General features: G+C 39.4%; 1 protein-coding gene across 1 annotated transcript in view; it reads right to left on the minus strand.

The window, feature by feature from the left end:
* Positions 1–25,717, minus strand: part of CCDC30 (coiled-coil domain containing 30) — a 2,524,512-nt gene that overhangs the window by 292,211 nt on the left and 2,206,584 nt on the right. The window contains exon 24 of the mRNA XM_044060442.1: positions 20,158–20,299. Within this exon, the coding sequence (XP_043916377.1) occupies positions 20,158–20,299 (142 nt within the window). The remainder of the gene's footprint in view (positions 1–20,157; positions 20,300–25,717) is intronic.

Consider the following 25,717-nt stretch of genomic DNA (forward strand, 5'->3'; position numbering starts at 1 on the left):
TAGTAAACAGAGAGTCACCAGCTAAGTTGTTGGTTTTAACAGTTTGAACTAGCATTCTATTAGAGTAACAGAGAGTTTTTAGGTTGCTGTATGGGATGATGATATTTTTAAGTATGGGTGTAATTTCTGGTTGATAGAGAATTTTGTGTGCAACTATTAGTTGATTATACTGAATTTGACAGGGTAGTTCTAGCCAGCCTAGAGCTACAAGGTTCAGACAATGGTGTTGTCTATATGGTGAAACTGTGGCAAATCTGGCAGTTATTGTAGCAGCAAGTGAGTTTATTTAGGTCAGATTTACTTAGATTTGTAAGAATCAGAGAGGCATATAGCAGGGTAGAAAGTAAATGTGTTTGGGCAATTACTGTCCTAGCAGATTGGGTAAGGAATTGTTTAATCTTATATAAAGAGCCAAGTTTTTTATTTACTGTCTTAATAGTTCGGTCGATGAGCATTGAACTTGGGATTGTTTTCGATTAATACTCCCAGTTGCTTAGTAATAGGTTCTGGGGAAATTATGGTTCCATTGTTGGATTTTATGGTAAGTAACAGCAAAGGAACTTTACGAGTGGGGGTTAAGAGTAACAGCTTTGTTTTATTTGGGTTTAACAGGAGCCGCCGTTGGGTGAGCCAGTTTTCCACCTTATTAAAGGTGCTTTGTAATAATTTCTATAAATCTGTGGGAGAGGTAGTGGAACAGATAAAGGTAGAGTCATCCACATACTGAATACAAGTTGCTTTTGGGATGGCTGTATTCAAATCATTAATGAAAATGGAGAAAAGGAGTGGCCCTAATATGGACCACCTGAGGGTCTGCAAAGATGACTGATACTAGGGTGGATAGATTCCCCTGCCATAATACAGCTTGTTGTCTGCCACTTAGATAGGACTGAAACCAGAGAATTGCTTGGTTATCTAGTGTGAGTGTTTTTAGTGTACATTGTAATAACTGGTGGTTTACTATGTCGAATACCTTGGAAAGGTCTAAGAAAAGGGCAGAGGAGAGTTTGTTATTGCGATTTTGATTTACTGTATGAGAAAAGGAAAGGAGGGCTGAGGTTGTACTATGGTATGATCTGAAACCATGTTGGGTGGAGGCTAGAAGATTGTTCAGATTGAGATAGGGTAGGAATTGTTTATGGATACATTTTTTCATAATTTTTGCCAAGGGTGACAGTATGGCTATAGGTCTATAGTTTGAGTTTTCAGTGGAAGTACCCCCTTTATGAAGAGGAATAATGTGGGAGATCTTCCATATGTAGAGAATACAGGCTTTGACAATAGTTCTACTGATTAGTATTGAGATGGGGTATGCTAGTTCATCTGCGGCTTTCTGAAGATACTCTGCTGGGAGGAGGTCCGCCAATAGGGTGGGTAGGCTTTAGTTTCTTAATTAGTGACTTGATAAGTGATGTCGGTACTGGTTGAAAGCTGAAGGACAAATGTGATTTGGGTGTGGGGTTGACAGTACTTTTTGCTATTGGGGGCCAGGTTGTTGGCGAGGGATTGAATAGTTTCAGTGAAGAAGGCATTAAAGGTGTTAGCCACATTTTCTGGAGGTTTTTGGAGTGTAGTCAAGGGGATAGGCATAGTGGAATGTCCTGGGTGGAGGAGGTTATTCAAAGTAGACCAGAATTTCTGTGGTTGATTTTGGTGTTTCTATTGCAGGGGACAGTAACAGTTTTTTTTGTCCATCGTTATGCACTTTTCTGCATCATTCCTAAGTTGTTTGTATAAAAGTTGGTCCTTTGGGGATTTGGTGGTCCTCCATGAGGCCCAGGCTTTATTCTTTCTTATGATTTTTTTGTCTGGTATCTTGTGATAGCCATGGTGCTACATTTTTATTGGTTCTGACTGTTCTAGTAGGAGCATGCTTGTCAAGGATAGCAAGAAACTTACAGTTAAAGGAAGCACCTGCTTCATCTAGAGGGAGGTGTCTTAGATGAGTCCAGTCACATGACTTGAGCTTGCTTTGAAAATTAGCTTTTATAAAGTTTATATTGCTCCTTATAGTTTTGAAGGTGAGTGGCTGAGGGATATCATTTTTCTGCCTAAGTATATAAGTGAGGTAGTGATTCCAAGTAGAGTCCCAGGCAAAACCAAGACAGTAAATGTTCCAAAATAAGGAAACTCGAGGATCCAAAATATTAGAGAAAAAGAACTTTATTTAAAACAAGTGCTTTCGCCTGACTGTGTGTCAGGCTTTTTCAAGTTGCAATGAAATGTTTGTTGAAACCAAACTTTATATGGGTTGTTTTAATTTACATAATTGGTTAAATACCATTTAATTACAGTTCATTGACAATACATTTAAAGAAGAAATAAGAAATAATAAGTGAGGTAGTGATCACTTATATCCTCGAGATGAGTGCCTGTTTTACACATGTGGGGGTGGTTGTTTATGAGAATCCAGTCTAGTATACTTTCTTTGTTATGGGGCTCACTGATTCTGGTGGGGGAGGATATGAGATGGGTAAAGTTATACAAATTTAAGTGGGTGCTAGGGGAGTCTGAGGAACAGGTGTTCCAGTTGATGTTAAAGTCCTCGAGCACTATGGTTTCTTGTGGACAATGGTTTCTTGTGGACAATTTATGGATAGCCATTGGAGGATGTCCTTCAGGGTATTTGTGTTGTTTAAAAAAAAAGCAGGAATTGAATAATGTATGTAATATTGCTGAGGGTATATGATATATAGCAATATAAGTGAAGTATAATGTTTGTCGTGTTAATATAGTTTGATTACTTTTATATGAATGCAAATTTGCCTATGTTACAAGTGATAATTCAATAAAGGTGATTAAAAAAAAATAAAGGAAAGACTGACCAAATAAATTCTGAGATTTTCAAGACAGGTGGGTCGTTGTTGGATTGCAGGAAACAGAAGCTTTAGCTAGGCATTCAGAGGAAATAGTTGATATGCTAACGACAGAAAAGGAGATGAAAGTAAAATGGTCCAACGGCAATTAAAATATAAACAAATGGCAAAGAAACTGGCTAAACGTGTGGATACGTCATGCAGAGACAACATGAGTTTTATAGCAATACCAGAACAAAGTAGGACTGTAAAGGACTTCATAAGAAAATGCCTTGGCACATGGACTGGAATGTCTATTGATGATATTAAAATATCAAGAGCACATAGAGTATTTATTAAATTTAAATACATGGTATGGGTTTCCTGGGCCAAAGGGGGTGGGGGGTTATAGCCTGCAAGGAAGTGTTACTGGATTTTGTGTGTGTGTGTGTGTGTGTGTGTGTGTGTGTGTGTGTGTGTATATATATATATGTATGTATATATATATATATATATATATATATATATATATATATATATATATATATATATATATATGTGTGTGTGTGAGTATGTAGAGAGAGTAAATATTCACAAACTGAGACTGAGAAAGCATTCAAGATCACACTGATTATGATTAAACTGCGGAAATATATGGAAAGACATATTTTGTGGAGGAAGGAACAATCTTAAAGGTTGGTAAAACAAGAATTTATGTCAATAATGACTTTTCCTTACAACACAAACATACAGAATTTTTTTCTTCCATCTATAAGGCTCTGCAGAGACGTCTCAAGCTAATGCATCTTGTATTGCTTCAAGTCTTCTATTTACATGGATGAAAAACCTACAGAGACCCTTGAGAGGCACAAGATGAACTAGCAAAGAGAAAACAGATGGAGGCAGAATAACATGGTGAGGGCACATGCAACCAGTCAACAGGAGCAGAAAAGAAAAATATGGACACTTCCAGAGAGAGACAGACTTCTGCAAAGCTCTTTCCTGTTTTCCAAAAAAAAAATGGACAAACAAAGGAGTTGAAACAGTTTTCAAAAGAGGGAAGACTCCATAAAAATAATGCACTGGGAATAATGAATGAGGACATTACTTAAAAAAGGATAAATGTTTATATGGGGAAATGATGTGCTACAGTCAACACGTGAGTTGCAATGTAAATGACACCTTAAAACCACTGAAATCAGAAAGTACAAGACAGAAAAATAATCATTACATGTTAAAAAAAACTTTGTTGCTTCTCCATATTTATGGAATAGATCTTCACCCTGTTTATATTTTCCCCTATGAATGTTGCATTCACATTTAAAATTGCGATAAACATCATACATGCATTTTTCTCTGCAAAAGGCCATGCAGGAAAAAAAAAAAAAAAAAGTACTGACTGTAACAGAAAAGCCCTACACCTATTTTTTGAGACTGCCGTTCCTCCTTACAGTTTTTTAAACTTTGAAATATTTTTGTTTTCTTTGAATAAGTTACTCAGTTTCAGATTCAATGATCTCTAGTCTCTCTCCTCAGGGCCACTGCAGTGCAAAACATAAAAGCTCCTGCCACAAGTAAGCCAGCACATTTACAATGTGAGGCAGTCAGCTTCATTAAGGTACTTGAGCATATTTAGTTTGCAAATACTTTCAAAAAGTTGTAAATCGAGGTATTACAGGTAATAACGAAATTTACCCATGCTGTATGCGTTTGCCTTATCAAAGACTAGAAGCTGCTCGTCTCTCTTCACTTGGTGATCTCCCCGTCTGTGTCCAAACAGACTGGCCAAGTTGTATCTGTATAGTCTTCATTCTGTATCTGCAATCCTCCTGGTGTTCTACCCTGCCTAGGACTGCCTTCTTGGCACTCTGTCCCTAGTGTGCATCCTATAACCTGCAGCAGTAGAAGTTGTGACCACTGTGGATATCACCTTGGTACATATTTTATTACTTTAGCAAACCTACCCTATTTTCTTGTTTTTCTTTTCAAAAAATTAAAACCAAACAGGTTCACTTAATACAACAAACCGCTTCATTTAACGCACTGCAGACTGACATGTTAGCACAACTGATAGTTTCTGGAGATTCTGGCTTGGTGTTAGCCTGGTTCCCTTTAGTCTCCTCCTGCTCAGCTTTGCTGCACTCTCCACCCTAGCCTTTCATCATTCCCTTTATATGATACCCAGTAACACCAACTAGTCTAACCACTTCCTATTAAACAATCCTTGTATCACTCACTTGCTAAACTTACCAAAACACCCTGACCTACTTTTCACTTCCTCAGACATCCCATCCCTTTCATTTACATATAGCACCAGATATCACTAAATCCTTCTTGCCTTATGTATTGCAACTAATAATATTTTTTAGAATTATCTAAAATTTTACAGTTAACCTAACCCAAAACATTCCCAAATATAGCAAGACCACTTATCTTAAATTAATAAAACCTTACCTTCACATCACCACGGAACACCAACGTCTACAGTAACAATCAAGAAAACAAATATTCCCTCCTCAAACCACCTCATAATACACCCCTCTAAAATATACTAAGTAATTCATTTCAACCTCAGTTTCACAGCTATTTCACCTTCAGAACTAAAGACTCATTGGCACTTCAAACTCAGTTTAATGCCAATATCCCTGCTGCTATTGATTTAGAGAAACAACAAAACTAACCCTAGCCCAGGGGACTTCCAAAATGGTATCTGACTCAGTATCACGTTGATTAGAGCCTTTGCAACCAAGATACAGAAGTGGGACACTTTTAAACAAGAAATTAGATTTCTAGTTCAGTATAAAAAGGAAGAGTGGTTAATAAGAAAGCAACAAAGGAGTTAACACCTAGAAAGACTGAAGTGCTCGCAATCACTTGTAACACCATTAACAGACCTGGAACAATGTGAATTCAGGGATCTACTAAATACAGAAGAAAGGCAATTGTATGATATATTAGGTAGGGGTCAAAGACCCTTTCAATTATGGTACTATGAGAATACCTCAAAACTTCAAAAATATTTAGCAGCAAAACTGAGACAGCAAAAGACGGAAAGGAGTGTATTAAAAAGAGAGTCAAATAATGGGGTGGTTGGTGAGGGAACCCATAGAAATACAAAATATTTTCAGAAGCTTTTATGCTACTATATACCAGGCACAGCAGGTAATTCTAGAAGGGAAATGGAAATTAGAACACTTTCTATACAATGTAGAATTACCACATTTGACAGGGGAGGAGGTGCTAACATTAATGAAATGCATTACACACCAGGAAATAGAATGCAAGCTACAGAAGCTTGCATCAGGGAAAACTTCTGGATAGGAAAGTTGTCCCACTAAAATGTGGAAGGACTGGGAGCACTCTTCCTATATGGGAGGAAGTATTCCATGGCATATTACAAATAAAGCTGACATCATATTCCTTATGCTGTGCTGTTATAGCAGTTATTCCAAAGGAAGGCAAGGTCACATCCCTTCCAGGGTCTCATAGGCTATCAGTATTAAATCGTGATTATAAAGCATTTATGGGAATCTTTACACAGAGACTATCAGAATTATTGCCCAGAATGATACATCTAGACCAATTATGCATTATAAAGGGGCAGCAGACTGATTCAGAGCCGGGCCAGAAAAAATAAGCAGCAACTCCTTCTGGTAGAGCCAGATGATGAGAAGGCATTCAACATAGTAAAATGGAATTACCTTTGCAATATAATGCACAAAATGGGCTTACCCAATTGATTTCACTGAGTTGCGTCAAGAAATATACAAAGGGTCAAATGCATAGATATAAAAATAATTGTTACTGTCCCCAAGATTTTGAAATCGAGAGGGGAGCCAGGCAAGATTGCCCTCTGTCACTGCTCATGTTTGCACTACACTTACAGCCTTTAGAACAAAAAAATAAGGAGATTTGAGATCAAAGGGTAAATAAATTAGCATTATTTGCTGATGTCATATTAGTATAGCTAACTGACCCAGAGACAGGTATCTCTAAATTATTCAGTGTATTGAGACAACGTCTGATTATCGGGGTACAAGATCAAGGAGGAGAAAAACTAAGGCAGTGACTTTGAATTACATGCCTACAACAAATTTAGTTCAGATCTTCCCTCAGTTATGGGGCCATTACAAATTTAAGTATTTAGAAGTCTAGCTAGTAATAGATACAGAGCAATCCTGTATTCAGACTTGGAAAGAGGTAAAAGAAAAAAAATCTTTGTTAATGTGAAAAGGTGGAGATTCTTGCCATGTAACACGGAGCAAAGAATACAGATATTAAAGATGCTTGTAGTATCTTAATAGTGCACACTGGTCAGGCATTTCAGGCAAACCCAGAAGTGGGTATTGGTTTATCTTGAAACAAGAAACCCACAGGTATGTATGGAGAGGACAATGGACAAGGATTAAGGATCAGAATATGCTGCTTCCAAGTAGAAGAGGAGGGATTGGCAGTATGACACTTGCAAGAGTGTTTCAATGCCACAAGCCTGAAAGTGGTTTATTATTTGCAAAACTCCAATTATGTGGCAAACTGGAAACAAATGTTCTTGAGTCAGGACAGCAAAAGAGATGTCCTAAGGCAAATCTATGTATGGGAATTATTACAAAGTGAAGAGGTGGGAAAGGGATGCATCAGTAAGATATCTTTTGGTCTACAGAAGATTCTACAATACAAGGATTATGCATTGAGCTGAACCAATAAACAGATTCACAGGTAGGACAGCAATTGACTTAAGTTTGACCAAGGGGTGACATGAGAGAGAAAGGATAATACACTTTTGGGAGCAGTTAAGATAAGGAGACAGTAGAATGGAACTGGAAGAAGAGTGTGACTTGTATCAACTAGATCAATGGTCTAGGATGAAGCACTGTAGGCTGCTGCAAATTCTAAGTTAATACAGAGCGACAGCACAAACAAAAGGACTCATCTCAACCAGAGGTGGTCAAACTTTTAATTGAGAGTAGGACATAACAACCAATAAAGGTATAGTGAACAGATTTTATAAAATATTAATAAGGAATAGGTGGGATAACATGGCAAACTTGAAAATAATATGGAGTGAAAGAGCAGATATTTTTTTCAGAACAGGAATTGAAAGAGATATGTCTAATCCCCAGGGCTACAACAAAACCCAGAAAAAATAGAATATTCTGTTGGAAGTGCCACCACAAATACTTTTACAACCAGAAAAGTAAAATAAAATGCTCCCCATGGTTAGCCAAAACTGCTGGAGATGTGACAATAGGGAAGAGGGAAACTGGGTACATATTTTTTGGTCATGTCATGGATTGGAAGTCTTTAGAAAAGGAACAGTAGACCTAATAGAGATACTGTCAAGAAAATTTGGACTTGTCTGTGATGTGGACTATCTTTTAAACTGGGAAGGAAGATAGAGGAGGAAGCTATCAAAGAGAAGTTTGATAGCACTAAATTTCTTGCTATCTTAAAAAGTAATAACAAGAAAACAGAAAATAGACAATTCACATGAAATAAGACAGGTGATAGATTTACGAGAGGAAGTAATATGTACTGAAAGACAACTGTTAAAGGAAAGACCACCTAACCAGCACAGGAAAAGTGGAATAACTGGGATATATACAGAATGGAAATACTGGGAGAGCCACAAGGAACATACTGGATGGGAGAAAAAAAAGTTATGTACTCACCATAATGTTCCACCTGAGTTGTCCATTTTCATTCTTCTTGAACAATTCGGTTTGGATAGGATCCTAGGATCCAACTCGGGCATTTCTTCCAGCTTGTGGAACACTAAAACTCTTGAACTCCTCTCTTTACCCATAATGCCTTAATCACCTAACATATGTCAAATCTTGTTTGCTGTGCCCCTTATTCCTGCAAAGCAGTAAGAAATGATAATATAACAGAATCTGGGACTTAAAGGAACAGCAGCTTCTACAGTATCCTTCGATCTTTCCAAGACTGAAGCAAGGAAGGGGATGGTGGGAGGGAAGCTGAATAAGAATGAAAATGGACAACACAAATGGAACATTATGGTGAGTACAGAACTTTTTTATCTAATGTTCTCATTTCATTTATTCAACAGTTGAGACAGAGTCCCCAGTTACCCAAATCCCATGAGGACTCTAACAAAGGATATTTCTGAGAGCAGCTGAGCCAAAGGCTGCTCTTCCTCTAGAGACCATATCCAATATGTAATGAGCAATAAAGGTATGAGGATTTGCCTATACTGCAGCTACACAAATATCATCCATGGAAGTTCTAGTCACAAAGGCTGAAGAAGTTGTCAGAGATCTAATGGAATATGCTTTTTGTGGTTTTGGTAAAGTCAAATCCACTTTTTTATACATTAGGATAATACAGTCACTCAACCATCATTTAGCTAAAAGTCACTTTAGAAACTAGCTTGCCTAATTTTGAATCTGAAAAGAAAACAAATAACTGTTCTGATTTTCTCAAATGTCTGGTTCTGGAAGGATAAAAACATAGTTATCCGTGAACATCCAATAGGTGTAATATATATTCTCCTTTAGTTGAGAAATTTGGAAAGAAGACTAAAAGGTTGATAACCTGATTAATACTGGATTATGACACCACCTTAGGTAGAAAGGAAGGAATGGTCCTTAAAGATACTCTATCCTTATGAAAAATCAATTAAGGAGGTTTAGATGACAAAGCCTGCAATTCCAATATTCATCAGGCAGAAATAACAGCAACTAAAAAGACAGTTTTCCAAGTCAAAAATATTACTTCACACGTAGCTGATGCTTCAAAGGGTGACTAGGTTAAAGTCTGCAAAACAAAGTTTAAATCCCATGGAGGAGAATGGTCTTTTAATGGAGGTCTAAGTAGGTAAGTTCCTCTAAGAAAAGCTTTGCAAAGTTGCGAAGATGCAAAAGTTAAATAATTTACTTCTACATGAAAATTAGAAATGGCTTCTAATTCTACTCTTACAGTGGAGGAGCTAGAACCTTCATTGAAAACTGTAGCTAAAAAGTCAAGAACCTTAGAAGCTGGTGCTGAACGGGGGTCTAAATTATTTTTATGTGCCCAAAAAACAAATCTTTTCCATTTACTTTTGCATATTTTTCTAGGGGAAGCTTTGTGGGATGATAACAGAATGTGACAAACAGGAGGATAGCCTGGGCTGTCTAGCAATCAACTTAACTGGAGAAACCATGCGGTCAACCTGAGGTCAGAAATGTCCAAATGAGTCATGTCGTCATGTCTGTTGAGCGAGACAGTAGATCTGGAGCTGGATAAAGGGTGGAGGTAGAAGATGAGGCCAAAGGAAGGGGAAACCAGATCTAATTAGGCCGTAAGGGGCACTGAGGATAACTGTGCTCTTCAAGCAAGATGCTTTCTGAAGGAATTTTGGAATGAGGGATAATAGTAGGGCAAGCATATAGGAGACTGGGCCAGGTGTGAAGTAGAGGGTCTCTAAGGGACCTTCCCACTGGGGGGATCAGGGCAAAGAACCTGCTGCACTTGCTGTTGACGGGAGATGCAGAGAGATCACAGCATGGTTGGTCCCGACAGAAATTCCTTTCCACCACCTTCATGATGAGAGACCACTCATGAGGCATTAAAACAGACGTGCTGAACTTGTCTGAAATCATGCTGGTCTTCCTCAGAATGTGCATTGCTATCAGAAAACAAATGGATGAGATCCATCCATTGCCACACTGTCATAGCTTCCTGACAAAGAGGATAAGATATGGTTCCCACTTGTTTTGCTGATGTACCAACACAGCGACATACTCTCTGTCTAGATCGCAATAGTCTCAGTAGGGAGTGTGTCTTGGAAGGCCTGCAATGTTAACAGGACAGCTCTCATTTCCAGAACATTGATATACACATGTTGGTTTCAACAGGGGACCATATGCCTTGGAACGTCCTTCCCAAGAAGTTCCTCCACAACCCAATCTAAGAGGCATCTGTGGTCACTATGACTTTGGGATGAGGGAAAACAAAAGGATGGCCTTCTTGCATTTGACAGGAGTGGACCCACCATAGAAGGTAATTTTTGCAAGCTTGCATTATTTTGACTTGATTGTATAATGGTTGATAGACAGTAGACCACTGAGTTGCAAATATCCAGTGAAGGATCTTTAAATGGCACCTTGCCAATGGTAAGCACCAAAAGACAGAAAGAAACTACTGACCAAACTACAGAAGTGTGCGAATCAAATACTCCACAATAGAACCACTGGTATAGTGATGCTGTAGAAAATGCTGGTAGTCCACAAAGTAAAGCAAAAAAGTTTATTGTAAGACAATCGAAAGCTGGTAAGCGCTTTCGTCCTCAACAAAAGAACTTCATCAGACAAATTAAAATCAAACACAGAACACATTTTAAAGACACCCTTTGTGCTTCACATGATAGTAGCCACTCCCCCTAAGTAACAAAAATTTAAAAGGGCAATACAAACTGTGATGTCAATGACAAAATGTTAAATACATGTTACTAGATATAAAAAATATAGAAAATATATAAAAAAGATCATCCACTTCACAATTTTTTAAAAGAGCAATGAATAAATATATAAATAAATATATAAATAATCATCTGTTTAAAGCTCTCAATTTTAAAAGGGAATTAATAGAGAGAGATTCATTTAAACCTGGCCAGTTGTTCGTATTTAATAACAACTGCCAGTATAATTCTCTCTTTTCTAGTACATTTACATTGGAAAAACTGATAGAAAATGTAAATGTTTAAAAACAGAATATATGAACATTTGTATGAAATAAGAACAGGCAAAGAGACAAATGTTTTGTATAAACACACCTCAGAGAACAGTGACCACACTTAATTTTTTTGTTATTGATGGTGTCACGATGGATATCAGGGGAGGTGCATGGTCTGCCTTACTAGAAAAGAGAGAATATGTTACTAGATAGCACTAGGAAGCACTTTACATAATCGAAATACTGAAATCTCGAATGTCATATGGTCGAGACCATATGATCGACATTTCAGTATATCGAATATGTAAAATTTTAAAAAATAACACTTTACTTACCTTAAAACGTTACATGCACACAGAGGCAAGGCTTCTTGTACGCTTTGTGTGTACGTAATGTTATCTTTTTTGTGGTGTTGACAGGAAGTGGGAAATCTCCCGTTTTGCACTTCCACATACAGCGCAATATGGGAGATTTCCCTTTTCCCCACTGTAGCGCAATCTCGGAGTTGGTATATTTAAATAGGGGGGTGTAGGGGCTTCGCCCCCCTGCAAAAGCAATGTTTGACTTTTTTTTTTTTTTTTTTGCGTTTCATTTTAGAAGCTCGAGTTTCCAAAACTCGATCTTTTGGTCTCGACCATATGAGGTTCGAGATTTTCGGAATTCGATCTTCTAAAGTGAATCCCTAGTAACATGTATTTATTTAACATTTTGTCATTGACATCACAGTTTGCATTGCCCTTTTAAATTTTTGTTACTTAAGGGGAGTGGCTACTATCATGTGAAGCACAAAGGGAGTCCTTAAAATGTGTTCTGTGTTTGATTTTAATTTGTCTGATGAAGTTCTTTTGTTGAGGACGAACGCGCTTACCAGCTTTCTATTGTCTTACAATAAAATTTTTTGCTTTACTTTGTGGACTACCAGCATTTTCTACAGCATCAATATACCAGTGGTTTTATTGTAGAGCATTTGGTTCGCACACTTCTGCAGTTTGGTCAGCTTGCCAACGATACTAGAATGACTGCTGCCGACATGGATTCCAATGCTTGGAGTATCAGGCAAGCTGAAAGAGAAGGTTTCTGAATGATCTTTTTGACCTGTAACTGAATTATTTGAACTCTGGACAGAGGGAGAGAAGCTGTTTGAGTGACCATATTGAAGAAGGCACCGATGTATTAATATTGGAGTTGGTTTGAGATGACATTTGTTGTATTTAACAGAAATCCACAGATGAGAGCATAACTGGAGTACGTAGACTCAAGATTGAATCAGATGATGCCAGGTCAAAGTGGTTATAAGCTAGTCATCCAAATATGGAAACACCCAGAATCCTTTCAGTCTTAAGTGAGCTGCTGCTACTGCCATACACTTGGTAAACACTCTGGGGGCTGTGGAAAGACCAAAAGGTACGGCTCTGAATTGGTAATGACTGGCTCCCAGCCAGAAGCATAGACATCTCCTGGACCATCTCTTCATTTTTATGTGATAGTATGCATCCTGAAGATCCCTCAAGCACATCCAATCATCCTAGTGCAGAAAAGGCAGAATGGACTGTACCATGGCCATCTGGAACTTTGTGTACTGAACTGATCAGTTTAGTTCACTGAGATCCATAATTAGTCTCGGTCTCCTGTTTTCTTTGGTACTAAAAGAATCTTGAATAAGTTCTGGATTCTTGCTGGTCTGGGGGGGGGTACTACTTGGATGACTCTCTTTTCTAGTAGCTTATTTATCTCTATTGCTGCTGTTTCCCTTTGATTGGATATAACATTGGGGATTTTGTTTGACACCAGTGGGGGTGGATGGGAAAATGGTATTATATAACCTCTGGATATTATCCTCTCAACCCATGAATCTTTTGTAATTACTAGTCAGGCTATCTAGTGCAGGGATAAACAACCCCAACTGCCTACAGAGGTGGACATTCAAGTTTCCTTTCAGGAGCACTGATATGATCTGTCAATGAAGGTATTTCTAGATCCCTGGTTATGCAGACCACCTCTGCTGTGCAAATGGCGCCTTCCATTAGAATTCCTCCCTCTGCCTCTGGGAGAACTGTCACCATGTGGCTCTTGGAAAGGATCCTGGGATTTTTTGAACCACATTTTCTGTCCGCATCGTTGGTTCCTAGAAAAGGTCTATCCAGGATGTCAAAAAACATGTGCCCCCAACAGATAGGGATTTTCCTTCCTGGTCACACCTAGAGAGTGTATCTTTAACCTCGGGGCCAAATAAGGAACTTTCATGAAAAGGGGTATTGCCGAAGGAAGATTTTAAGGGTTCAACAAAGTCACATAAATGCATCCAGGCATGTCTTCTGATGGAAATGCCTGAACCCACCACCTGAGAAGTACCTTCAGCTGCACGGGAGATAAGCCTCATGGACAAGTTTGAAATATACTGAAGGGTAGCCAACTGCCAGGAAATAGTGCTTTCTACCTCAGAAAATATGGTCCCAGAGAGGGATTTGGAAAGTTCCTTAATCATATCCCTCTGACGTCTCGTAAAATGTGCCAAGTAGTTCAGTGACCTAAGACAAAAAGTCACTAAAGCATAGACATGCTTCCAAAATCTGTCCAACACCCTAGACTCCATGTTAATGGAGGTGGACAGAGGAACTTAGTTCTGTCAGTTCCTTCTTAGTGGCTGCCGCTACTACCATGGCATCAATGGGTACTCCCTTGCTCCAATATGTTCTATCCTTAGGTGGTGCCAGGATTCTATCTGGTCTCTTAGGGATAGGCTCAGTCATGTTAGGCTACTTCCACGCCTGTCAAGAGACCAAATTAATGAACTCATCGGTATTCAGAATCAACCAGGAGGTAGACGGCCCTGAGCCAAAGGCCACCAGGAACACTGACTCCTCTTGGAAAGGATTACTGGGACACCAACCTCCCCTTTGTTTCAACAGTTCTAAGATGTCACTAATTGAGACACTATCAGGTGGTGATCTGGGGGACCCTTCTCTTTCTTCAAAGTCAGTATCCTTTGTGACAGACTCTTGTAGAGGGTCTAAGTGCCTCCTTTTACACTTCCTAGGAACTCCTTCAGTGGGATGAGAAGTGTCAGGAGAGATTAATATAACCTGCTGGGTGACCCGGAGACCGGTTTGGGCTACTTGTCCCAGTGGCATGGCTGATTGGGGCTCTGGGCACAAAGTCGAAAGGAAATGGGAAGTCGAAGCCAAAGAGGGAAGAGAAGTCTGAACCACTCAGAGACACCATCAGAGTCAAAGATGCCAACATCTTTGGATCCAATGCGGATGACTCTAGGACTTCAGCTCCACCAAAGATCTGATCGGAGAAGGAACCAACAACAGGGAGTGGTACTGACAAGGGTCTCCAGACCCAATGGGGTCAGAGCTGGAAGAACTCCTATTTGAATCTCCATCCTGAGGAACATCCTCATCATCCTGTCCTCATCAGCTTTTGTCAGACTCTTGGAAGACTGAATGGATGAAGCTGTGGAAGATGGTCTTGAAAGGCACCTCGGCGATTGTACCAAAAAGCAGGATGGAAGCCAAGAAGAAATCTGATCCAGCAAAAGTTGAGGTGACCAGATCAGAGAAGATTTTTCCAATCTAGGTCTCGGACCTGAAGTGGTTGGGTCTGATTTTTTTGCTACTTTACCAGGAGGGGTTCAGATACTGCTGCCGCAGAGGTAGATGAATCAGAGATCTTTTTCTTGATTCTTTAGAGAGAGAGAGGAGAGAATCTCCTTTTTACCAACTTTTGGGGGGGGGGGGGTTGAGCCACAGAGGTTGTTGAACCTCTAAGAATTAACTTATTTTTCCTATGTATCAAGGCTTGTGAATTACATGCCTTACATATCTCACAATCTGAATCAAGATGAGTTGGACCTAAGCAACAGACGCACTTAGAGTGTGTATCTGAATTTGGAATTTTATGGCCACAGGCCATGCACTTTTTGAAACCTAAAGATTTTTCAGACATAGCTATAGCTCAAAAGGAAAAACAATTAAGAATTTTTAATAGACACTAGAAGAGAAAAGGGAAAAATGAGAAAAATACCAACAATGGTAATAAAGGTACTGAAAAGTATGAAAGAAATACCAACAGTGGTACTTAAGAAATACTCAAAAAAAGATTACAAGGGACTATAAAAGATTTTAACTTTAAAGATACAAGTATTATAAAATAGGGAGGAAAAAGCAAAAAGGGTACTATATAAGAAGTAATACTAACTCAAAGCAATAACATAATGCTCACTCAAGAATTATCAGTGATCATGTCCTTATACTAATGCAGCAAACAAGATCTGAGGTATGTTAGGTGACTATGGCATTACGGGTAAAGAGAGGAGCTCAACAGTTTTAGAAGAAGAGTCCAAGTCGAATGCGAGGATCAGATCCAAACCCAGCTGTTGAGGAATGAATGAAAATGACAACGTCAGATTGGTATATACAGAACAGAAGTAAAGAGTTAGCAGACCAATAAACCCTGTAACCCCCAGGGTGGGAAGTTTGTTTTACACTGCTTAAAAATCTTACTCTGAACTGAGAAACTACTATGCTGCAGGCTGCCAAAAATAGAAATACATGACTTGTATAACAGTTGTTGTTATTTCAGATATCATTATAATTGTATTACTGAATTATGTAAGCTCTGGGAAGTAGTAAATAATATTGTTCTTCATTGATGATTTGGTTAGGACCATTCCCCAAGGGATATGATGAAAAACTGTGAATCTAGCTCACAAATAAGCAGTGTTGTTTAATAAGAGAGTGAAAAAAGTATATTTTGAAATGAAAAAAACGCTTGTTAAGAAATAGTGCACAGCACAGGAAACCTCTCAGCCTTTCCATGCATGCAGGATGCTTCCTTTCTCTGTTGATTTGCTAACATTCTCTTGGGGTTGGAAGTTGGCCCATTAGAAGGGGACATTCATTGACTGTGAAAACAGTTTGGGGTCAGTTTCAATTGGTCAAATAACTGTCTCACTTTGCCCAACACTTACCTTATACCCTTTACTTTATTTCCCAAAGTACCATATTGCAATATGCATGCCACACTCTAGGCCAATTATCCCCCCCAACCGCCAATACAGATCATGGTCTTCCTCCAGGCTTCTAAACAGTAACATTTTTAAGAAAAAGTACAGTTGCACAAGTTCCACTTACCTATAAAAGTAAATGTTTGTAGAACACACTGTCTTACTATCTTATGGGGCTATAACTGCCACTCTACACTTACTCTGGTAGTCTGTCAAAAATAAGAACTCCTCCCACTGCCCATTTATGAGGAGTTCTGAGCTTTGACAAACTGCCAGAGAGAGGGCAGAATGGATCTACATATGCGTGTTAGGCAGTGTTTCATCATAAAGTGTTTGTGCACTGCCTGAAATTTTCTGTTATCTCTACATCAAATCAGTGAATGCTATGATACCTCTTGAAGAAAATGGTGTGAAGTGAAAATGACACATGAAAACTTTCCTCCAAAAGCACAACTACCCCAAATTCATGCCATTAGCGCAACCTGAGTGATAGTTCAAAGTTAGGAAATACTGTTTCATTGTATGCCACAAGCATGGGAATTTAAAATAATTTTATTCTGGCCGTATGTTAAGAATGAGGACCATAATAACATTTTCAGGACAAGAATGCAGCTGAAGACACAGCAGCAGCAGTTTTGGGTATGTACAGATTTCGATGAACATGATATTTAAGGTAAAGCAGTAGTTTCTATGACATGGAATCAGAGTTGCAAACAAACATCTTTTGTTAGCAGCTATCTGCAGGGAAGATTTTTTTTTTCCGTGATGGGGAGGCCATACTGAAGGCTGTGTTAGCAGAACCACTTTGCTAACTGTTGCTCTAGTTTTTAGGGTCAAAAGGTAAAAAAATTTCCAGTAAAGTAATTTGTTAACGTTTGCTTTTGACACTTGTACATGATGTGCACAGTTTAAACCCTACATGCCTTGAATCTGCTAGTGGCCATGATACTATTTGACAGAACTGATTTGAACTTACGTTCCCACAATGTGGAAAGTATCACATATAATTCCCCTCCACAAAGGCGGCCCCTCCACAGAACTAACCAATTACCGCCCCATAGCTATTCTCTCTCCACTCTCCAAAACACTAGAGAGATGCATACATTCTCAGGTCTCAGACTACCTCCTTACTAACAACCTCCTTTCCAATACTCAGCATGGTTTCCTACCAAACCATAGCACCACCACTGCCTTACTCTCCTTTACTAACATTATCCTTCAGCATAAAAACAATGGCCATCTCTCCTCTGCTACTTTCCTAGACCTATCTAAAACATCTGACATGGTCCCACACAAACAACTCATCTCTGTCCTCAATAACCTATCCTTCTCTCAATCAGTCACCAACTGGTTTCAGAGTTACCTGTCTGACCGCCAACAATCCGTTGTATGGCAGAATGACATATCTCCCCAACTACCTGTCTCCATAGGGGTTCCCCCAAGGATCCATCCTTGGACCCCTACTCTTCTCTGTTTTCACTAATAATCTAGCCTCTGCCACCAAACACTCATACAATATGCAGATGACTCAACCATCATCTGCTCAGCCCAGTCCCTACCCAAACTGCAAAAAGTCACACAGGAAGCCTTTTCCTCTGTTGAAACTTGGTTATCCGATGTCCAATTAATTCTCAACCCAAACAAAACTAAACTACTCATCTTCCAACCCACCAAACATATTCAAAACAACTCTCACTTTAACATCACGGCAAAAGACAACACCACTATATACTCAACTGAACACACCAAATTGCTAGGAGTGGAAATAGACAATAAACTAAAATTTGACATTCACATATCCATGACCATAAAAAAGTCCACAAAAATAGTCCACAGAAATAAGCAACTTCTCACCAAAGCAGCAAAGATTTCAATAGCAAATTCCCACCTTATCTCCACCCTACTTTATGCCTCTCCAATATATACCAACCTAAGGCAATGCAATCTAAACAAGCTAGAGACCTGCTACAACAAAATCGCCAAATTCGCCACAGGGGCATCCTACCGTAGTCACCACTGTCTCTCACTTGCTGAACTGGGCTGGCTTGAACTCCCTCACCTCCTTCAATGGTATCAACTATCACTTGCCCACAAACTAGTAAACTATCCACTAAATGTCCCATCCCTCCAGAATCTACTCCAACCCTATCGCACCACCAGACCACCAAGATCCAGCAACAAAAATCACTTACCAAAGCCAATAACTCTGCTGGTGAAGCACTATTCTCTTGCACCATAACCAAATTATGGAACTCCCTCCCACCCCAATTACCTCTGAACCATCATGCACCCACTTCAAAACTTTACTAAAAGCACACCTAAAAACATGCTGACTATGCCCTTGCAACTCCCATTCTAATATCACCCACCCCATTCAACCACTACCTTTCTTTCCACCCCATTAACTTCCTTGATTATAGCAAGCTCAGATGCTCATAAGCCTAGTACTTATTGTACAGCAGGCTTATTGTAACATTTGTTAATGTCTGTTATGTACTTCACAGATAAAGATTCTAGTTGTCTACTGATGTACTATGTTCTTCATCTGTAAATATGTTTGTAATTAATTGCTATGTTAAACTGTTAATCGCTATGTAATCCAATGTAACTACTGTCTGTTTATTTTAACTGTGGAGCTTTTCTCCCCGGGCCTCCGCTGAAAATGGACCTACGTCCAGTCGGACACTCCCGGTTAACAAATGTAAATAAAAACTTCTTGGCATTCTGGAGTATGGTGTCTCTGTAGTAAATTTATGCAAATATACTGGTACAGAGAACATTACACACACACACACACACACACACACACACACGCATACAAAATGTCCAATATTATAATTCCCCTTTCACCATATAAACCAGTGGCTCAGGATTCCTGAATTCTGAAATGTGATAGTACTAACAGCTCTAAGATGTCTCAAACCATAGAGATAATTTTGTAAATAAAATAAAGATAACATCATAAAATGTTTTAAATTATTTTACATTAGTGAATCTGACTGCAGAATGGATAATGGATTTTTGTTTCAATTAAGGACCGTCTTTTCACTGTTGCATAAAAACTTGTTCCACAGTCCTTTTAAGGTAACAGAGTCACTAAAAGAATCCTGAAAGAGCTAAAAATTCACATATGTGATTCTGAATAGCTATAATAATTAATTTTCCAATACCTGCTTAATTTTACTCAGGGTCATGGGGAGCCAAGGCCTACACCATCACTCCACGGACACAAGGCAGACAACTAATATTGGAAAGTGCAGCAATTCAATACCTAATAGTCATACACCACACAAACACGAGTGATCAGGAGAATTTCTTGTTCACCCTTGCATGTCTTTCAGGTATGGAAAGAAACAGAATAACTGCAGAAAATGAATGTGGGCACAAGAAGGACATGCAAACCTTACAACAAGGCACTCCAGCTGGGAAATGAACAGAAGTACTCTGAGAAAGCAGCAATACTGAAAGCTGAACCACTGTACCACCCAATTCTGAACAGAAGAATTAGCAAAATTATTTGAAGTACAGGAATATTAACATCATGCATGTATATAAATTAGAATTATTACTAGTTGTTTATTGACTATGTCCAGCACTGTTATAGCATCAGCATTTACTTTGCTAACACTACAAAGGGAGATAAAGATCAAAAGTATAATAAAAATCTAGGTACCTTACCTTTTCTGCTAGAACCTTTGTTAATGTGAGATCATTTTCCAGCTGTTTCATTCTCATCTCTCTCTGATTCATTTCTCTGACAAAAACGTCTTTGGCTCTTCGGAGTTTGGCCTTGTGCCGACTTTGTTTCTCATTGTATTTTCTGCCAGAAATATACAGTGGATTTATATCACACAGAAGCTTTTGCAGTATTTTATAAAAAAGATGCCTAAAGGTATTTACAACACAGCAGTAGAGGTTCTGTGGTAAGAAAGCAAAGAATACAGCACAAATCTGAAAGTGTAGAAGTCATTACAAAAAAAGAAATGCATTACTGTACAGTACAGTTTGGTGATTTTCAAGCAACTCGACATCTGCAGATGGAGAAACAGGCTACGTGTCTGCATACATTTTACTCTTGTGGTATCCCTAATCTCATCCCCCAACAAACCAGGATGGAATCCCGTCACCCTTGCCTACTCCTAACTCATTTACTTGTACCAGCAGATGGAATACTATACCCTTTTCTACCTTTCTCTTGAAGCTTACACCCTTAGGTGACAGCTATGGCTTTCTTCTGCAATCTTTGTTACATTCTTGGTCTTAGGTGGCAGCTAAGGATACATCTTTCCTATCTTCAACATTAATTTTAAAGCATTAGGTGGCAAATGAGGCTTCCTTTTTTCTCTTTCTTACCTTCACAGTTTTAGGCTGTAGCTGACATTTTCCTCTCCTATCTTAATTTCCCCTCACAGCCCAAAGTGTTTTTTGTCATAACTGGACTTTCACAATTAGTAAAATAATCCACTACATATAATAATAATAAGTGGTCAACACTCCATGTTTGACCTGGTACTTACCACCATACCTCACCAAAACATAGGCTTAGCAGTAAAACTAATCAACTTAAGAGACCCGTGCTGTATACTGTCCTGCTGTCATTTACAACTAAAACTATATCATCCCTATGTGCCACTGTGGATATTTTCCAGGGACTATGGAATCTGCATTATGATCTCACCTAGGGAGAATAGACTGGAGTCCACTTTATAATGAGAGCAGTGTAGACACCTGTCTGCTATTTCACCAAACATCTATAACGTAAGGCATACCACCAAATTAAAAAGTCTGCTAAAGCAGGCAGTTAAATCATGAACAGACTGGAAAACTAATCCCAGTGATGGCAAGCTACATCAAACCTACCAACAAGTTCTTCAGTGTTTACTACGCCAATGACCACAAGGGCCTTTTTAAGCCTAGCTGCGCATCCCAGATCTCTGACAAGTTCTGGTACCCTTGATAAGTGTAAGAGGCTTGGGAGGTGAAACATTTACAAGCAGGGGCCTGGGAGATGAACCATTTACAGGCTGCTGGTATCCATTAGAGACACAGGTGCAAAACCAGAGATAAATTTCCTGTTCCCCACTCAATTGCCCAAGTTACACTTGAAATGGTTTAGGGAGGCACTCTATTTCACATGAAAGGAGAACATGTTCCAGAGGAGGGACAGTCTCTGGGATACATACCTGTCTCTCTAGTAGGTCCTATTTATACTTCACGCAAGGTTCAAGTCATTAGAATGGGTAATACTGGCGCTTTTTGTTTTGCGGATATGCAGGAGCTCCATCAGACTGGAGTCTGACAATTCTTTGTATGCCAGGCACAGATCTCCCCTCAACAGCCTGCAGGAAGCAAACTACAGAGATAGTCCTTGAGACAGTCTGCATAGGACATGCTACTCATGCCCTGTATTCTTTTAATGAGGAACCTCTGTGGGCATTCCAATTGTTAGATATGCCTGGTTAGGTACATACCAAAAGGGACACTGTACTAAATGACAGGTCTGATGAATACTGAACACAGTGGAACAATGACTTCCTTTGACCTAGATGCCATACCTTTGCTTCTAAGTTGCACAACATAGAATGATTTCCTCACTACTGTGAGTCCACAAGTCCCTGACTACTGGATCAACTGTTAGGGGTGTGCTGTCAATCTGATAGTTACTAGGGATGGATGACTTCCCGAAAGATGCAATTATGCATTTCTTGGCATTTAGTTGGAGCCCGTGGCTCTGGCACCAGTTATTTGTCTCTGTCAGCCCTTCCTGGAGAACATTTTTGTTGGTGAGAAATTCAATTACATCTCCTAATTTGCACTCATCTGCATATTTATTCAGCCAGAGACCACTGACATTGGCCTTGACTTCAGAGAAGTAAATGCTAAAAAGGAGTGGTCCCAGGACCTATCCCTAAGGGACTCCAATTGTGACTGGCCTCTTTGTAGAGGAGGACTCCCCAGTTATAACTTCCTGGGTTCTGTCTGTAAGCCAGCTGACTATTTCACCAGGTGGCATATGGGTTTGTACCTAACCTCTTAAGTTTGTCAACAATGCCAGAGTGGGAGATTGTATCAAATGCCTCTGCCAGGTCAAGGTAAGCAATGTGAACCATTTTGTCTTCATATATTGCTTTGGTGACCTGCTCAAAAATGTCCACCAGGTTAAGTAGGCATGACCTGCCTTTGATGAAACCAAAGTGAGTTGGGAACAGTGTCTGGAGGTTCCCTATGTCATTACTGATCATTTCCATGATATTTTTTTTCCATGGCTTTGCATATGACAATAGTGATACTTATGAGTCTGTAGATTCCAGGGTCTGTAGATGACCCAGCTTTGTGCAGAGGGATGACTGTTGCTGTTCTCCATTCATAAGGCACAAAGTCTGTTTGGAGGCTACAGTTAAAAATCAATTGCAGACAGCCTGGTAGATCATGTTTCATGCTATTTAGAATGCATCCTGGGATACTGTCTGGGCCCATTGATGCAATCCTCGTGAACTTACAGAAAGCATTATGGACCTGTTCTCTACTGATAGCAAGGCAAGTTATATTTGATGGTATTTCCTGAGAGAAGGTTGATGGAGAGAGAGGGGTAAAGTTGGAGCTGAATGTCAGCCTGTAGGTTTGCTATATCTTGTGGCTCAGTATAGGTGGATCCATTTACAATGAGCTCTGCACACAACTGTGTATTGTCTTTAAGGTTGCAGACATAGCTAAATAATGCCTTGTGGTTGTTGCAGGCCTGGGTGGCCATATTTACCACAAAATTGGCTTTAGTAGACTATTTGTATTCTGGATTTTTTTTTAGTTTGATGGGAGTGTTTTTATCTTGCTGGGTGTTGCATCTCCTAATTTTTGCGATGATTTTCTTCCTTCTGTTATAAACACTACTGATGTTGCAATTCTACCTGGGTGGCTTGTTTTTTGAGTTAGTTCTGTACTTCTCCCTAGTGGGTACAGCTGCCTCTATGCAGCTATTAACATGCTTGTATAGGATGTCTGTGAATAGTTCTGCATAGGCAGCAGTGTTCTCAGGGTTTACTGGGGGTTGACATTTTGACAGGTTATCACTTAATAGTAGGAAGTTAGCCTTAGAGTAGTTCCTGAATATTCCAGGTCCCATACTAGTGAGGATCAGATCCAATATGGTTGCATCCCTTGTTGGTGTACTGACAATCTGGTCCAGGGAGTTTGTGTTTAGAAACTTCAGGAATATTTAATGAAGCACTATAGGACAGCCATTAAGCCAAATCCTCCTTCCTTAGGAAAAATAAGTTGCCATGTCTTCATGTCCCAAACTTCTCCTCAACCAACATCCTCTGCCAACAACTTCAGACACCTCTTTCTCATAAGAGTCTTTCTGCATCTTTATGTACATGTAAAAGAAACATGTACTATTCATGTTATATATCTTACCTGCTTTTTTGCTCAGGTCATGGCTAAAAAGGTCAGCTGACCAGTGCCCTATAGACTTATCAAATTATAAATTAATTTAATTACTTCATTCATTAAAGGACAAGCTTCAAATTAAAAGGAAAAAAAAAAGAAATATATATATATATATATATATATATATATATATATATATAAAATCTATAAACAGCTTTTGTAAAAAGGGACACCCTTTTTATTTACAAATCATAGATTCACAGACGTTCCAAAGTCACGTGATTCTCCCCTTTCCTGCACTCTCCCTCAGGCCACAAGTCATCTTGCTCCAGGGGGGAACCATGCTGCTCAATCCTGGAAAAAATAATTATAAGAAGATAGCTAGTCACACTGCTTAACATGCAATGGACGTTTATTCCAGCGGTCTGAGAGACAATCTATAAACCTGTCCCTCCAACTGTACTTTAACTGTAGGTGAAGACTTAGCTCCCTGGTTCTAGTAATAGTGGAAATATTTGACTTGCACAGAAACAGGTAATTTGGGTTTCTAATTGCACAGAAAGCAAGACAGAGATTTCTTCTCAAGTCTATAAAACACTGAATAAAGGGACAGCATTGCCAACATCTCTTGGTAGCGGAGGGACTTTTCATTAGGACACCTTAGGGCCTTTCTAACTGATAAGTTTAGTGAGATGCATTATAAAGGAGGCATAATACTCAATAATTATCCTGATCAATGCGGAGTATAAATGACTGATCACCTCTTTAGGTCTTGCAATTTGGGCAACTTAACAACACCCCACCCCCACACAAAAAATGCAATTGCCTGCAACCTTTGTTAGGTAGAAGTCCTGGCCCTCTGCTTGGAGGTCTAAGAAGTAAATACCAAAAATGAAAGCTCCCATCACTGAGTCATGAGGGCCACTGCTAGTCACTTTCATAGCTTCTGAGGATGCATTTGAAACTCGGACACCCACACCTCAAGGTTGGTGGCAACGCACGATGCATCGGAGACCATCCAGGTGCAATTAACCATAGGCAAGACTGCTCTGCAATTTGTAGCATGTTACAGGCCACCCCCTCAAACTCAGGAACCTCACATAGCTTTCCTGAAAACACTGGAGGGGATAAATGTATCTCCAAACACCATCATACTAGGTGACTTCAACTACCCGAATATAGACTGGGAACACTACTCAAGCCCCAACACTCTAGCCCAAAGGTTCCTAGAGTTCATAAACTCAAATGCCATGGAACAACTAGTCACCATCCCCACAAGAGGAGAAAACATACTAGATCTCATCATCACGAACATGGGGTCACAATGTTCAACACCGGAAGTATACCCCTCACTGGTGAGATCAGATCATAAACTAATCTCACTGGAAGTCCACATCCCGCCCCCACCTGAGATAAAAAAGACCACAGTGAAGAACTTCTCAAAAGCCGACTTCACACTTCTAAAGACTAGTGTGGTCTCTTCTAAGGCCCCCGAGCCTGCGGAAACCATTACTCAAACCGCTGAATCACTTACAAATGCCTTCTACCAGCATCTACAGGACTGCATGGATCAGGCAATCCCAAACAAAACAAAGACTCTTTGTAGCAAAGGCAAGCGTCCAGTCTGGTGGACCCCAGCCATAAACAAGCTCTACAACAAACGGAGGAAGCTACTACAAGATAGAGCAAAATCCTTAAAAGGGAAGACACCTTTGATCATTATAAGTAAAAAACTAAGATCTCTCATAAAATCATCCAAGGCAAATTTTGAGAGAAAAGTCGCTAAGGACTCAAAAGACAATCATAAGGCCTTCTTTAGCTATGTTAGAAACCTGGGAGGAAACTCCCAGAT

The sequence above is a fragment of the Protopterus annectens genome, chromosome 2.part0 (genome assembly GCF_019279795.1).
Source record: "Protopterus annectens isolate FY-2018-M chromosome 2.part0, PAN1.0, whole genome shotgun sequence".
NCBI lineage: Eukaryota > Metazoa > Chordata > Ceratodontiformes > Protopteridae > Protopterus > Protopterus annectens.